General features: G+C 43.6%; 1 protein-coding gene across 1 annotated transcript; it reads left to right on the plus strand.

Moving 5' to 3' along the window:
* The first annotated feature begins 2,189 nt into the window (after positions 1–2,189).
* Positions 2,190–11,440, plus strand: RAG1 (recombination activating 1). Its single transcript, XM_019812286.1, has 2 exons — positions 2,190–2,315; positions 7,280–11,440. Exon 2 carries the CDS (start codon positions 7,294–7,296, stop codon positions 10,423–10,425), a length of 3,132 nt encoding a protein of 1,043 aa, XP_019667845.1. The 5' UTR covers positions 2,190–2,315; positions 7,280–7,293; the 3' UTR covers positions 10,426–11,440.
* The last annotated feature ends 2,331 nt before the right edge of the window (positions 11,441–13,771 follow it).

The raw sequence follows: 13,771 nt of genomic DNA on the forward strand, positions 1-13,771 counted from the left end.
TTCTATTTTAAAGGTAACATAAGTGATAAGATTAGACAATACAAAACTCTATGGTAAATATGGTAAAAGAAAAAAAAAAGATAAAGCTCTCTGATGGCTAACTGGTCTGACTTTCATGCCCCTGTCCCCTATGGCCTGCTGCGTATTTCATGAGTCTCTGTGAACACCTAACTTCCCTAAGAAAAATTGGAAAGGATTCCATTTATGAATTTTGAGATTAGATGAATTTTCTAACTCTGGTTTGGGCTTGAAGCGTGACCAACTGACCCTGTTTGCCTCAGACTTTCAGGTCTAAACTCAGGAAAGTTCCAGGCAAGTGGGATGGTTGGTCACTTCAGTTTCACTTAACTTCTAAGTGAGTCTTGAGAACTGAAGCCCAATCCTTGGAAGCTGGGACTCGCTGCTTTGTTCTAATTCTGTGAGATATTTCCCGTTCGCTTCAAGACGAAGCAAGAACGTCTGGCTCTCTCTCCTTGAGACATGAGTCCATGAAGACAAGGGTTTGGGAGCACGGGAGGATGGATGGGAAAAGCATCTTCTCCCGTATCAGTTATGTTGTGCCTCCTCTCTTCCTGACCCAACTGAATAAAGAGGACTTCAAAGCCATAAAGCCCACACACCCTGGAGGCCCTACTTCCTGCTGAGTTGAACGGTTGAACATGGACACGGAACTTCTCAGCTCCCACCTGCCCAGTCTCACAGTGTCATATGAATCTCAGGCGATGAGTCCATCCCCTTGGGCACAAACACACTGAAGTGCCTAGAAGCCACAGGCCATCCCTCCCAATAATATTACAATGGCTTCTGCTCTGTCTTTAGCTTAGTGAGCAGAAGCTGTGTCCCCAGGACTGTTGTGCAGTTAGATAGACCCAAGTGCAAAATAGTGGGGATATAAGAGGAGTGTCTTAGGCGGACAGCATAGCACAGAAAAATCTGTGCACCTGCCTCTCTGACAGTTTTTGCTAAGAATCAGATGAAAACAGGGGCACCTGGGTGGCTCAGTCAGTTAAGCGTCCGACTTTGGCTCAGGTCATGATCTTGCCATTCTGGAGTTCGAGCCCTGCGTCCGGCTCTGTACCGACAGCTCAGAGCCTGGATCCTGTTTCAGATTCTGTGTCTCCCTCTCTCTCTGCCCCTCTCCCAATCGCACTCACTCTCTCTCCCTCTCTCTCTCTCAAAAATAAACAAACATTAAAAAAAAAAAAACACGAATCAAATGAAAACAAGACAATCCCTCACGTGTTAGCCGGACAGAGGGGGTACTTTGGGAATAAAAGCTGGCCTAAGAACTATGAATGGTATTTGAAACAGATGGTGCCAGGTATTCATCCTCACACTATTACAAAGCGCCTTTCAATAGTCTTTCACAGTGGAGTGGAGTGGAGTGGTTAAGGGGCCCACGTTCACTAGTTAGGGCTGTGTGATCTTGCACAAGTTCTCCATTGCTCTAAACTTCTGTTGCTTCTCTTTAGAGATAAGAATGTCAAATGTATGAGATTGTTGGGACAGTTAAATAATAGGTAAAGCCCTTACAAACCTGGCCTACTGCTTGGGGCTAAAATGATCCATCCTACTTGTAGATGAGGGGATTATGGCTCCCCATGTTTAAGTAACGTATCAAAGACCTGAGGCAAGATTCAAATCTAGGTCTGTTGACTTCAAAACACTAGTCAAGTTTAAACTCAGTGTTGGTGCTAGGAGCACAATGCTCTCTGACTGAGAATTGACCAGGTACGAGGCTTATGGGATGGTTTGGATACTGTTTTAAAATAACAACAAGAAATTTTCACCAAGCTAGTATTTGATGAGTATCTACGTAGGGCAGACACTGTCCCAAGTATTTTCCTGTCCTAACTTTCACTGCATAACCTCACTGACTCTGAGGTATATGCTATTAGTATTGGATGAGATAACTGAGGCACAGAGCCCTAGAATCTTGGTAGAAGCCAGAGCTTATGTTGACAAGTTCATTTCCAACCCAAACAGTCTTGGGGAGTGAACTGGCAGCTCTGGCAATGTTCCAGCACACACCCGTGACACCTGGGTCCCCCAGCTAAGCTTCCTGAAGGGCCAGGTGCCAGCTGGAGCTGGGGGCTCCTGGCCTGTGATTGGCCGCCATCATGTGTGGTTAGCTGTCCGTGGTGGGGGAGGCTGGGAAGGACAGTGGAGGCTGATAAATAAGGCAGCAGTCTGTTCTGAGGGACGAGAAGGCAAAGAGGAGGAGGAGAACACACTTTGCCTTCTCTTTGGCATCAAGTGATATCAGACGAATTACAGACATCCCAACAATTTGGCCAGGCAGCCTGCTGAGCAAGGTAACACTCATGATTTTCATGCCTTGAGCCACAACATTTATTACATTTTTTTTTTATGTTTCTAATCAGAAGGACTTAGGCTTTTCTTCCTTGCAGGGATTGAGGGAGGGATCAAGGGAAGCTGACAACAATTTGATTTTTCTTTCTAACGTATAAAAATTGGAAAGGAGTAAGAAGCCGAGTTTAGGAAGACACTATAGGTTCATAGAGAAGGCACAGATATCCAAATTACTGGAAATGAATATTGTGGGCAGAGAAAGGCTTTAAGGAGCGCTTCCTGAATGAATGAGTAAATAAATCGGCAGAAGGAAAGCTGTGACTCTTGGAAAGGAATACTGTGCTTGTCTAGGCATGATCATCAGCAAACGGAGTCCAGGGTGGGAGGAAATGTGTAGTTTCCCAGGTATTTCCAGGTATTGCCAGGAATTTCCTGAACTGGATTGGATGAAGTAGCAGTCCAGTTTTTCTCAGAGTGTGACCCATGGACTCCTCATAGCAGGATCACCGAAATGCTTAACAAATGCATTTTCTGGACTCCATCCCAGATAAACTGAATCAGAATCTCTGGAACCTGATGATCTGCATAAAATTTTAAAAGCAAGCTCCCCAGTGATTCTAATACCCAATAATTTTGGGAATTGCCACGGTAGAGACCCTACACAGAGGTTATGTTCTTGAACCAGGATTCCTGACCAGGGGGTTGTGACAGTGCCCTTCTCTTTCCGAAGTGGTTCAAGCAAGCAGTTGCCTGGAAGAAGGGTAAGAATCTTGGGGTCATGTTGTGGATGCCTAAGACTTATAAAAAGGCTGTGGACGTTGTCAACTTTTTGATGATGGTGTTTGGCAAAAAGCAGGAAATAGTATTTGTGGAGTGAACGAACGGATGAATGAGTGGGGTGGGTGTGACAATGAGGGGTCACACTTGGGCACGCAGTGGTCACTTGGACATTGTGTAGAGACTAAGTTGAAGATGGGAAGAGGGGAGACTGTGAGTCAAGTGCTAGGATGTAGGTGTGTGCAGGGTAGGGGTTGGGTGGGGAGTCGGGGGCGGGGCTGCTGCTGTGACCCAGCCTCCTGAAGTCGCTAATGACACACTCACCAAACCGTAGCTTCTGCCCTGGTTTGTCAAAATGAATCTGTGCCCTGTGTTGACAAAGCCCCCACAGCTGTGATGGCAGGTGATGGCAACACTGAGGTGGGAATGGGGCCGGGCCACCAACAGTCACTTTGCCTTTTAGATTCTAAGGTTGGTCTGCTGCTGAGACCTTTTTTTTTAGAAGAGAGGAGATCAAGCGTTTACAAGATTCCTGAGTGTCAAACAATGACTACACGATAACTCGTTCATCATGCTAACTTCATGCTGTCTATAGGTCCATATTTTGGTTCCCTTTCTATATGTTTACCAGGAAAAAAAAAAAAAAAGGAAAGGAAAGGATGCTGGTCAGATTTGAGGCTTAGCCAGGTCTTAAAATTCGGTGAGGAGAGGGGAGAATTTAGGAAGAAATAAAAATGACTATGGGTACATATAAATCTAGTCATTAAAACATTTTTCCCTAAAGTGAACTGATCACAAAATTAAAAAAATAATACACGTCTGTTGTGAAAAACTAAAATGGTGTAAGAATGAATAAAATAGAAAATTAAAGATACCTTCTCACCAGTGTCATTCCATTTTTAGAGTAGATCTTGTTAAGATTTTAGTGCATATCCTCCCAGAATGTTTGCACTTCCGGGTCTGAGCAAATGTGCCTACGTGGAATCTTACTATACTTGTTCTTGTTGTCCGTTCTCTGCTTTGTTGTGTGGGTATCCTTCTGTATCATTTAGGCATATAGAAATCACACATGTGCACTAATGCATATGGAAATGTTAGACGTCTGTGTTGTTTTCCATTGTATATCTGGACCATAGTTTACTTAATAATGCCCTAGGGGTGATTATTTATGCTGCTGCCTCTTTTCTAAGGTAACATTTTTTTTAAACAAATCTCTTTCTGTCGCTCTGTCTTTCTCCATGTAATATTCACTGTGGGAATAACCTGTGGGATGTTTATTCCCACACAGGGAATAGCCTGTGGGAATATATCTATAGAATAACTTCCTAAAAGCAAATTTATCTCACCAACGATCAAATATATTTAAACTTTTTTTTTCTTTTGAGAGAGAGAGGATACAAGTGAGTGAGGGGCAGAGAGATAAGGGGGGGGGGAGCGTGGATCATCCAGGGCTCACGCTCACCCTAAGTTGGGCTTGTGCTCACCCGATGTGGGACTCGAACTCACAGACTCTGAGATGGTGACCTGAGCTGAAGTCAAATGCTTAACAACTGAGTCACCCAGGAGCCCACTATATTTAAACTTTTAAAAAACATTGCTAAATTGTCCACTAGAGGTATTATACCAATTTATACTTCTCCAAAGAATGTATGAAGATATTTGCATTTCCCCACACCTTCATTAATGCTGAGTAATGATAGTTTTAATCTTTGCTAACCATATAGATTAAAAAAAATACCTCATTAGGTCTAGTTATTAAAAGTTCTATCTTCTTGTAAAAGTAATAAATGTTTATTTCAGAAAAAGTAGAGATCATAGGCATGCATGAAAAATATGAAACATTTACAGCTCCCACAGATCGCCACGATTAGCATCTTGATGTATATTCCCTCAAAACAAAAAGCATAACACATCCCTTCCACCCTCTTCTTGCTTTTTGTTTGGATAAAGTTTTAGCAGTTGAGTTGAAGACAAAATAGCAAATACATTTGATTCGAATGTCAATGGCTAATAATCGGTTGGGATAGTACTCTTTCTCTGGGAGTATTTAAAGGAATGTATTTTGGCAGATCACATTTCCAGCCAGTGGGTGTCAGGAGAGGAGTGGGCAGGGAGGGGAGATAGTTCTAAGGATCCTTCCAACAAGTCTTGTGGTTGACTTACTCATTGTGGAAGCTCATTATTTAGCTCCAGAGATGGTGATGCAGTTGTTTTTTTAAAAAATTTTTTAATGTTTTTATTTATTTTTGAGACAGAAAGAGAGAGCATGAGCAGGGGAGGGGCAGAGAGAGAGGGAGACACAGAATCTAAAGCAGGCTCCAGGCTCTGAGCTCTCAGCACAGAGCCTGACGCGGGGCTCAAACTCACGGACTGTGAGATCATGACCTGAGCCGAAGTCAGACGCTTAACTGACTGAGCCACCCAGGCACCCCTCCCCCTTTTTTAAATAACACCTCAAAATATTATCTTGGAAATCCAGACAACAAGCATGTTAGAAAAAGACTGGGTAGGAAAAGGCTAATGGAATGAAAAGGCATTTGGGAAAGAGTTCCAGCCAATGGGACAGGGGAGACCTGGAAGGCCTTCACACCTGACATAGGACAGAATTTAGAAACATAACTGAACCATAAGCAATGTTGAGGTGTTTGTTGGGCTGCAGTTGAGATACTTCCGAGGTTAATGAGACTTTTGAGATGGTTGAAATTGTACAGATCTCACACAGTCCTGTGTTTAGATCTCACATAGTCCTGCAATTTCACAGGATTTCCTTTTTGATCATGTTTTCATGAAAAACATCAATCCCCGAAGCCTAGTGCATGCCAGATGGAATAAACTTCAGTAGTTTAAAGGGATGACTCAAGAAGAAACTTTGTTAGCAGCAGTTAGGATTAGCACTTGTCCCTCCTTCCCCACAGATCCCACCCCGGCTCTTTCCTCTGAGGATTAGTCTCCATGACCACATGATTATATAAAAATATCATCAATTTTGTTAGCTAATTAACTGAGAAGCCGGGGGGGAATGTGTTGCTTGATATAATTGATGGGTCAAGAGTGTTAAGCTAGGCAAATTTGGGAGAGAGATGATAGGTTGAAATATAGTTGCTATTTTTCCAGTGATGTGTACCAAGGAATTTTGAGAATAGTAGGCTGTTTGGATCTGGAGAGGACTCAAATGACATTTTCAGATTTTTTTCTACAGCATGATTGGTGTCTACACTGACACCAATCGGTAGGGTTTCCTGGCATATGCAATTGCTAATATTTTTTTATCAGAAGAAAAATCTTATTCCCACCTCTTCTTATTACAAACTATAAAGCTAATGTCCATTGTCCAGTAATGACTTCCAGGATGGCTTATGTGATTTTTATCTGAAACTACTTGAATTTTTCATCTTAAAAGCCCTTTGGAATGTTTGTACGTGCACCCTATGGTTTGTTGCAGGTTTAAAGTTCTGTGGTTTTTTGTTTCTAATAGAGACACAGCCCTTATAATTTACAGCAGTGTTCACTAATTAAAATTGTAAGCATAATTACTATCCATGATACTTATTATTAGCTAGCATTCATAAGGCTTCAAAATTCACTTCATTCTTTCAAGTAGTGAGTAATTAGTTTCTTTGGGTTTGTAGCTTTATCATCCCTTTATGGCCTGTTTAGAAGAAATAAACAACCATCCTCCTGGGAGACTGCTTTAAAAAGCTGGAAATATATCGTCCAGCTAGTGCAATGAGGCTAATACAATGCAGAAAATGTGACTTTTCCGTGGTTTCACTAGCCAGTTTTTCCTTGTATTTCTTCAGCAAATAACTATTCAACCCTAATACTAGGAATTGCACTAGGAAGTGTACTAGGAATGTTGGAGAGACAGAAATGAATTACTCAGAGATTCTGTCCTCAAAGACCTTAAGGTTTTGGTGGAAAGAAGTAAGAGTGTACATATCTATGTAACACAAACCATGTGGTGCACGGTGGTGTAAACGACCACGTGCACTGTCAAGGCAGGGAATGACTGTCCTCTGCTGTATGCTCAGCACCTAACATAGTGTATTAAAATGGGAGGTTGGAGAAGTAACTTTTTGCATCAGTGAATGAATGAACAATTGAATGTATTCATTCCTATTTCTTCCAAGATGCATCAGTGGGATATTGAATTTTTTGTCTTAATCTGACTTATTTCCATTGTTCTCAGGTAACTCAGCCATCATGGCTGTCTCTTTGCCACCCGCCCTGGGACTCAGTTCCGCCCCAGATGAAATTCAGCACCCGCATATGAAATTTTCAGAATGGAAATTTAAGCTCTTCAGGGTGAGATCTTTTGAAAAGGCACCTGAAGAAGCTCAAATAGAAAAGAAAATTTCCTCTGAGGGGAAACCCTCTCTGGAGCAAACTCCAGCAGTCCTGGACAAGGCCGATGGTCAGAAGCCAGCCCCGAGTCAACCGGCATTAAAAGCTCACCCTACGTTTTCGAAGAAATCCCATGATGATGGGAAAGCAGGAGACAAAGCAATCCACCAAGCCAACCTTCGCCATCTCTGCCGTATCTGTGGGAATTCTTTTAAAACTGATGGGCACAATAGGAGCTATCCAGTCCATGGGCCAGTGGATGGTAAAACCCAAGTCCTTTTACGAAAGAAGGAAAAGAGAGCCACTTCCTGGCCAGACCTCATTGCCAAGGTTTTCCGGATTGATGTGAAAGCAGACGTTGACTCGATCCACCCCACTGAATTCTGCCACAGCTGCTGGAACATCATGTACAGGAAGTTTAGCAGTGCCCCGTGTGAAGTCAACTTCCCAAGGAACGCACCCATGGAGTGGCATCCCCACACGCCATCCTGTGACATCTGCCACGCTGCCCGCCGGGGACTCAAAAGGAAGAGCCATCAGCCAAACGTGCAGCTCAGCAAAAAACTCAAAACCGTGGTTGACCGAGCGAGAAGAGCCCGTCGGCACAAGAAAAGAGCTCGGGCAAGGATCAGCAGCAAGGAAGTGATGAAGAAGATCTCCAAGTGCAGTGACATTCATCTTAGTACCAAGCTTCTCGCGGTGGACTTCCCGGCACACTTTGTGAAATCTATCTCCTGCCAGATTTGTGAACACATCCTGGCTGACCCTGTGGAGACCAGCTGTAAGCACGTATTTTGCAGGATTTGCATCCTCAGGTGCCTCAAAGTCATGGGCAGCTATTGTCCCTGTTGCCAATATCCCTGCTTCCCTACCGACCTGGAGAGTCCAGTGAAGTCCTTTGTGAGCATCTTGAACTCCCTGATGGTGAGATGTCCAGCAAAAGAGTGCAATGAGGAGGTCAGCTTGGAAAAATATAACCACCATGTCTCAAGCCACAAGGAGTCAAAAGAGACTTTTGTGCATATTAATAAAGGGGGTCGGCCCCGCCAGCATCTCCTGTCCTTGACGCGAAGGGCTCAGAAGCATCGCCTGAGGGAGCTCAAGCTGCAAGTGAAGGCTTTCGCCGACAAGGAAGAAGGTGGAGATGTGAAGTCTGTGTGTCTGACCTTGTTCCTGCTGGCACTGAGGGCGAGGAATGAGCACAGACAAGCCGACGAGCTGGAGGCCATCATGCAGGGACGGGGCTCTGGCCTGCAGCCAGCTGTGTGCTTGGCCATCCGTGTCAACACCTTCCTCAGCTGCAGTCAGTACCACAAGATGTACAGGACTGTGAAAGCCATCACGGGGAGGCAGATTTTTCAGCCTTTGCACGCCCTTCGGAATGCTGAGAAGGTCCTCCTGCCAGGCTACTACCCCTTTGAGTGGCAGCCACCTCTGAAGAACGTGTCTTCCAGCACTGATGTCGGCATTATTGATGGCCTGTCTGGACTGTCCTCCTCTGTGGACGATTACCCGGTGGACACCATTGCCAAGCGGTTCCGCTACGACTCGGCTTTGGTGTCTGCTTTGATGGACATGGAAGAAGATATCCTGGAAGGCATGAGAGCCCAAGACTTGGATGACTACCTGAATGGCCCCTTCACCGTCGTGGTGAAGGAGTCTTGTGACGGCATGGGAGATGTGAGTGAGAAGCATGGGAGCGGGCCAGCAGTTCCAGAAAAGGCGGTTCGCTTTTCGTTCACAGTCATGAAGATTACCGTAGCGCACGGCTCAGAAAACGTGAAGGTATTTGAGGAGGTCAAACCTAACTCTGAACTGTGTTGCAAGCCCTTGTGCCTCATGCTGGCAGACGAGTCTGACCACGAGACACTGACGGCCATCTTGAGCCCTCTCATTGCCGAGAGGGAGGCCATGAAGGCCAGCAACTTAGTGCTGGAGATGGGAGGCATCCTTCGGACTTTCAAGTTCATCTTCAGGGGCACTGGGTACGATGAGAAGCTTGTCCGGGAAGTTGAAGGCCTCGAGGCTTCTGGCTCAGTCTACATTTGTACCCTTTGTGATGCCACCCGTCTGGAGGCCTCTCAAAATCTTGTCTTCCACTCCATAACCAGAAGCCACTCTGAGAACCTGGAGCGCTACGAGGTCTGGCGTTCCAACCCGTACCACGAGTCTGTGGAAGAACTGCGGGATCGCGTGAAAGGAGTCTCATCGAAACCTTTCATTGAGACCGTCCCTTCCATAGATGCACTCCACTGTGACATTGGCAATGCGGCTGAGTTCTACAAGATTTTCCAGCTAGAGATAGGGGAGGTGTACAAGAATCCCAATGCCTCCAAAGAGGAAAGGAAAAGGTGGCAGGCTACGCTGGACAAGCATCTCCGGAAGAAGATGAACCTGAAGCCAATCATGAGGATGAATGGCAACTTTGCCAGGAGGCTCATGACCAAAGAAACAGTTGAAGCCGTCTGTGAATTAATCCCCTCCGAGGAGAGGCATGAAGCTCTCAGGGAGCTGATGGACCTTTACCTGAAGATGAAACCCGTGTGGCGATCGACATGTCCTGCTAAAGAGTGCCCAGAATCCCTCTGCCAGTATAGTTTCAATTCACAGCGTTTTGCTGAGCTCCTCTCTACCAAGTTCAAGTATCGATATGAGGGCAAAATCACCAATTACTTTCACAAAACCTTGGCACACGTGCCTGAAATTATTGAGAGAGACGGCTCCATTGGGGCCTGGGCAAGCGAGGGAAATGAATCTGGCAACAAACTGTTCAGGCGCTTCCGAAAAATGAATGCCAGACAGTCCAAGTGCTACGAGATGGAAGATGTCTTGAAACATCACTGGTTGTATACCTCCAAATATCTGCAGAAGTTTATGAACGCCCATAACGCGTATAGAAACTCTGGGTTTACCTTAAACTCGCAGCCAGGCGTGGGGGACCCAATAGGCCTAGAGGACTCTCTGGAAACTCAAGATTCAATGGATTTTTAAGCAGGGCAGCCGCCTTTGTGTTGGTTTTGCAAATAAGTTTTCTTTTGGGTTGCTCTGAGACCTTCTCCTGGCATCCTTCACTTCTGTGTGTGGGGCTTCACCACCTGAGCAGTGGTAGATCGGAGAGGCCAGTGCCAAATCCATGTCAGCAATGGATAACTGATGAGCTGAGTGCTTGAGCCGTTTAGGGAGTTCAGGAAAGCAACAGGAGAAATCAGTTATTTGGAAGCTCAATAACTCAGAACAGGAGTAACTGCAGGGGCCCAGAGATGAACAAAGATGTGCGTGTGTGACTGAGTGCCGTGGAAAATCAAAGCTAAGGTTGTCAAAGAAATAGCCAGGGAAGTCAGGAAAGGGATTTGTCTTGTGGTTTGCATTCCCCACCCCCTCAATTTATTATTCTTTGTATTGAGATGTAAGTGTTTTTTTTAAACACCATTTCTGTAGAATTCTTTATTTTATAAATTTCACAGATCTTGGCTTATTCCACAGGATTCAAAAATCTTTAAAAGCGTTTCAGATTTCTCTGATAATAACATCTTACACTTGTATGGCATGGTGACCTTTACAAAGTGCTCAGTGCATTTTCTCATTTGGTATCTTTATGCAGAAATACCCTACATCCAGAAAATTTTTGGAAAATCAGCCTTCTTCTGAGTCTCAATGATGTCAATGTCGAGTGACCTTAAGGGGCTTAGGGGGTCATCTGCCACCATGAATTTTTCAATAATAAAGTTGAAAGAATAAAACTGTTAGCTACAGTTAGTCATGAAATCTTCTGATAATACATTTTTCTTATCTATCAGTAGCCAAATATGATTTTTATTTTTACTTTTTAATTTCAATTAGAGTCTCCAATGCTTTTCTATATAATCTTGAAGCCTTTTAAAATCTGGGTTTACTTACTGTATAAAAACAGATCTAATGTTTTACTGAAAAATTTCTGCCAGATTTTCTCCATGTGAAACCGGGGTCAATTTTACTAAATCCAGATTTCATGGAGTCTTTCCCTCTGCAATGTGTTACTCTTTCTATTAAGACCAGTTTACTTTTTTATCATTTATTTTTGTTTTTATTTTTTGAGAGACAGCACAAACAGTGGAGCGGCAGAGAGAGAGAGAGAGAGAGAGAGAGAGAGAGAGAGAGAGAGAGACCCAAGCAAGCTTCACGCCCAGTGCAGAGCCTGACATGAGGCTTGATCTTGCCACTGGGAGATCATAACCTGAGCCAAATCAAGAGTTGGATGCTTAACTGACTGAGCCACCCAGATACCCCAAGATCAGTTTACTTTTAGTGTATTCAGATTTTCATAGCAAGATATCTTTGTACTTTTCACACCTGCTCTGTTTAGATGAATCCTGCTCGTAGTAAAGAGGAAGAGTTAACATTTGTAGAGTGGGTTTTTTGGGTTTTTTTTGTGGTTTTTTTTTTTTTGGCCACTTTTGAATATTTTCACATTCATTTTGCCTCGTTTTTCCTCACAACAACCCTGTGTGGGTGGATATTGTTATTATTCCCATTTGATGGAGGGTTAAACGATCTGCCTGAAGTTACTGTGATAGTAAATATCTGATCTGGAATTTGAACTCAGGCATTTTGTTTCCAAATTCCATGTTCCTTCCACCACAAAAATTAACCACCATCTTTTTTTTTCTTTTTATAAGGCGGTATCATTATTTGTTTAGGATCCAGAACTAATCGCACTACAGTTTATAATTCTTAGGAGCAGAGATGAGTGGGTTTTACAAGTCATTATTGTGCTTTGAGGTCTTTGATAGAAGGGAATGCTAATGCCCCCAAGAGGCCCCCAAATCTCTGGTGGCTCCGGTTATTTGGAAACTATTGCCTTCATCCTTAGGAATTTGAGAATTGCCAATTGCTGGCAATTTAGAGCAGGCATGGGATTTTATATGCTAGTGAGTCATAATGATATGTTAGTGTTAATTAGGTTTTTTCCCTTTCTTTGATTTTATTGGCCATAATTGCCACTCTTCATACACAGTATATCAAAGAGCTGTGTAATTTAGTTGTCAAACATGTGTCAGTGACATTATCCTAAATGACGTGCATTTAGTGCTTTTGCAGGGTTTGAGCCCTGAATTTTCCACTAAAAAATACAGCAGTCTTCCTTGCTTTTTATATATAGCATATATATAAATTGCAAAGATATTCGTAATTTAGTTGTCAAAAATATATACAGATTTTAATTGTTTTTGTTTTTCTGGAGAATGTTGAGTTTTGTATTTTGTAAACTAATGGGCTTCTGAGCCACCCCTACCCTTCATCCCATTTAATCCTTACAGCATGTCTCTGTGCTAATAAACAGCTAAATTTATGTAATCATTCATTTCCTGAGGCATGCTGGTGCTGGTTATTTGCAGATTCCCCCCCCCCCCCCATTTCCACTCTGTTACTTGATTGGTGGCACTGTAAATACTTTCTGATATTAAATTCTCCTTTCTAGCATTGTGGGATCTATTTTGAATGCATGTGACTAACAGCATGATTTATAGCACAACCTTCCCAATAATCTCTTAATCAGATCACATTTTGATAAACCCCAGGAACATCTGGCCGCAGGAGTTTCAATATGTAGAAATGCTGCCTCTGGTTGTTTGAGCCCTCGGTGTTGAGACTGCAATATCGAAGACCTGGTTTTATACTGGAGTTTTATTTTTGACAATGCCCATTGTGGGTTTTTTTTGTTTTTTTTTTAATTTTTTTTTTCAACGTTTATTTATTTTTGGGACAGAGAGAGACAGAGCATGAACGGGGGAGGGGCAGAGAGAGAGGGAGACACAGAATCGGAAACAGGCGCCAGGCTCCGAGCCATCAGCCCAGAGCCCGTCGCGGGGCTCGAACTCACAGACCGCGAGATCGTGACCTGGCTGAAGTTGGACGCTTAACCGACTGCGCCACCCAGGCGCCCCTTGACAATGCCCATTGTAAATGCACGCACATTCTCCAGGGAAATTCACCACACTGAACAGAGCATTTTGTGTTTTTTTTTTTGTTTTGTTTTGTTTTGTTTTTCTTTTGGAGTGTAGACTGGGACTTCAGATGTGCAATGCATTTTTCTCCAGTGAAACCTGATTCTACAAGTTTTCCTGCCAACCCACGGAGGCGCACTGCAGGGACCAGTGGTAATGGCTGATGAAAACTGATGAGTGGTTGGGGTGAGGTCAAAAAGTGCTCTGGGATTAATAAACACGCACTGAGAAGCAAGAGCAGGAGAAAAGATGTGTTTTCCTTCCAGGTGAGCTGGAGTTTAGTTTTGCCTCAATTTGTTTTCACAATATAGAGACGAAGATAAAGATTTTGTTGGTTGAGTATGTAGGTCTCGCAT

Source organism: Felis catus, chromosome D1, assembly GCF_018350175.1.
Source record: "Felis catus isolate Fca126 chromosome D1, F.catus_Fca126_mat1.0, whole genome shotgun sequence".
Classification (NCBI taxonomy): domain Eukaryota; kingdom Metazoa; phylum Chordata; class Mammalia; order Carnivora; family Felidae; genus Felis; species Felis catus.

Excerpts from the sequence above, each read along its gene's own strand:
- RAG1 (XM_019812286.1), top strand. The coding sequence starts at position 7,294 with ATGGCTGTCTCTTTGCCACCCGCCCTGGGACTCAGTTCCGCCCCAGAT.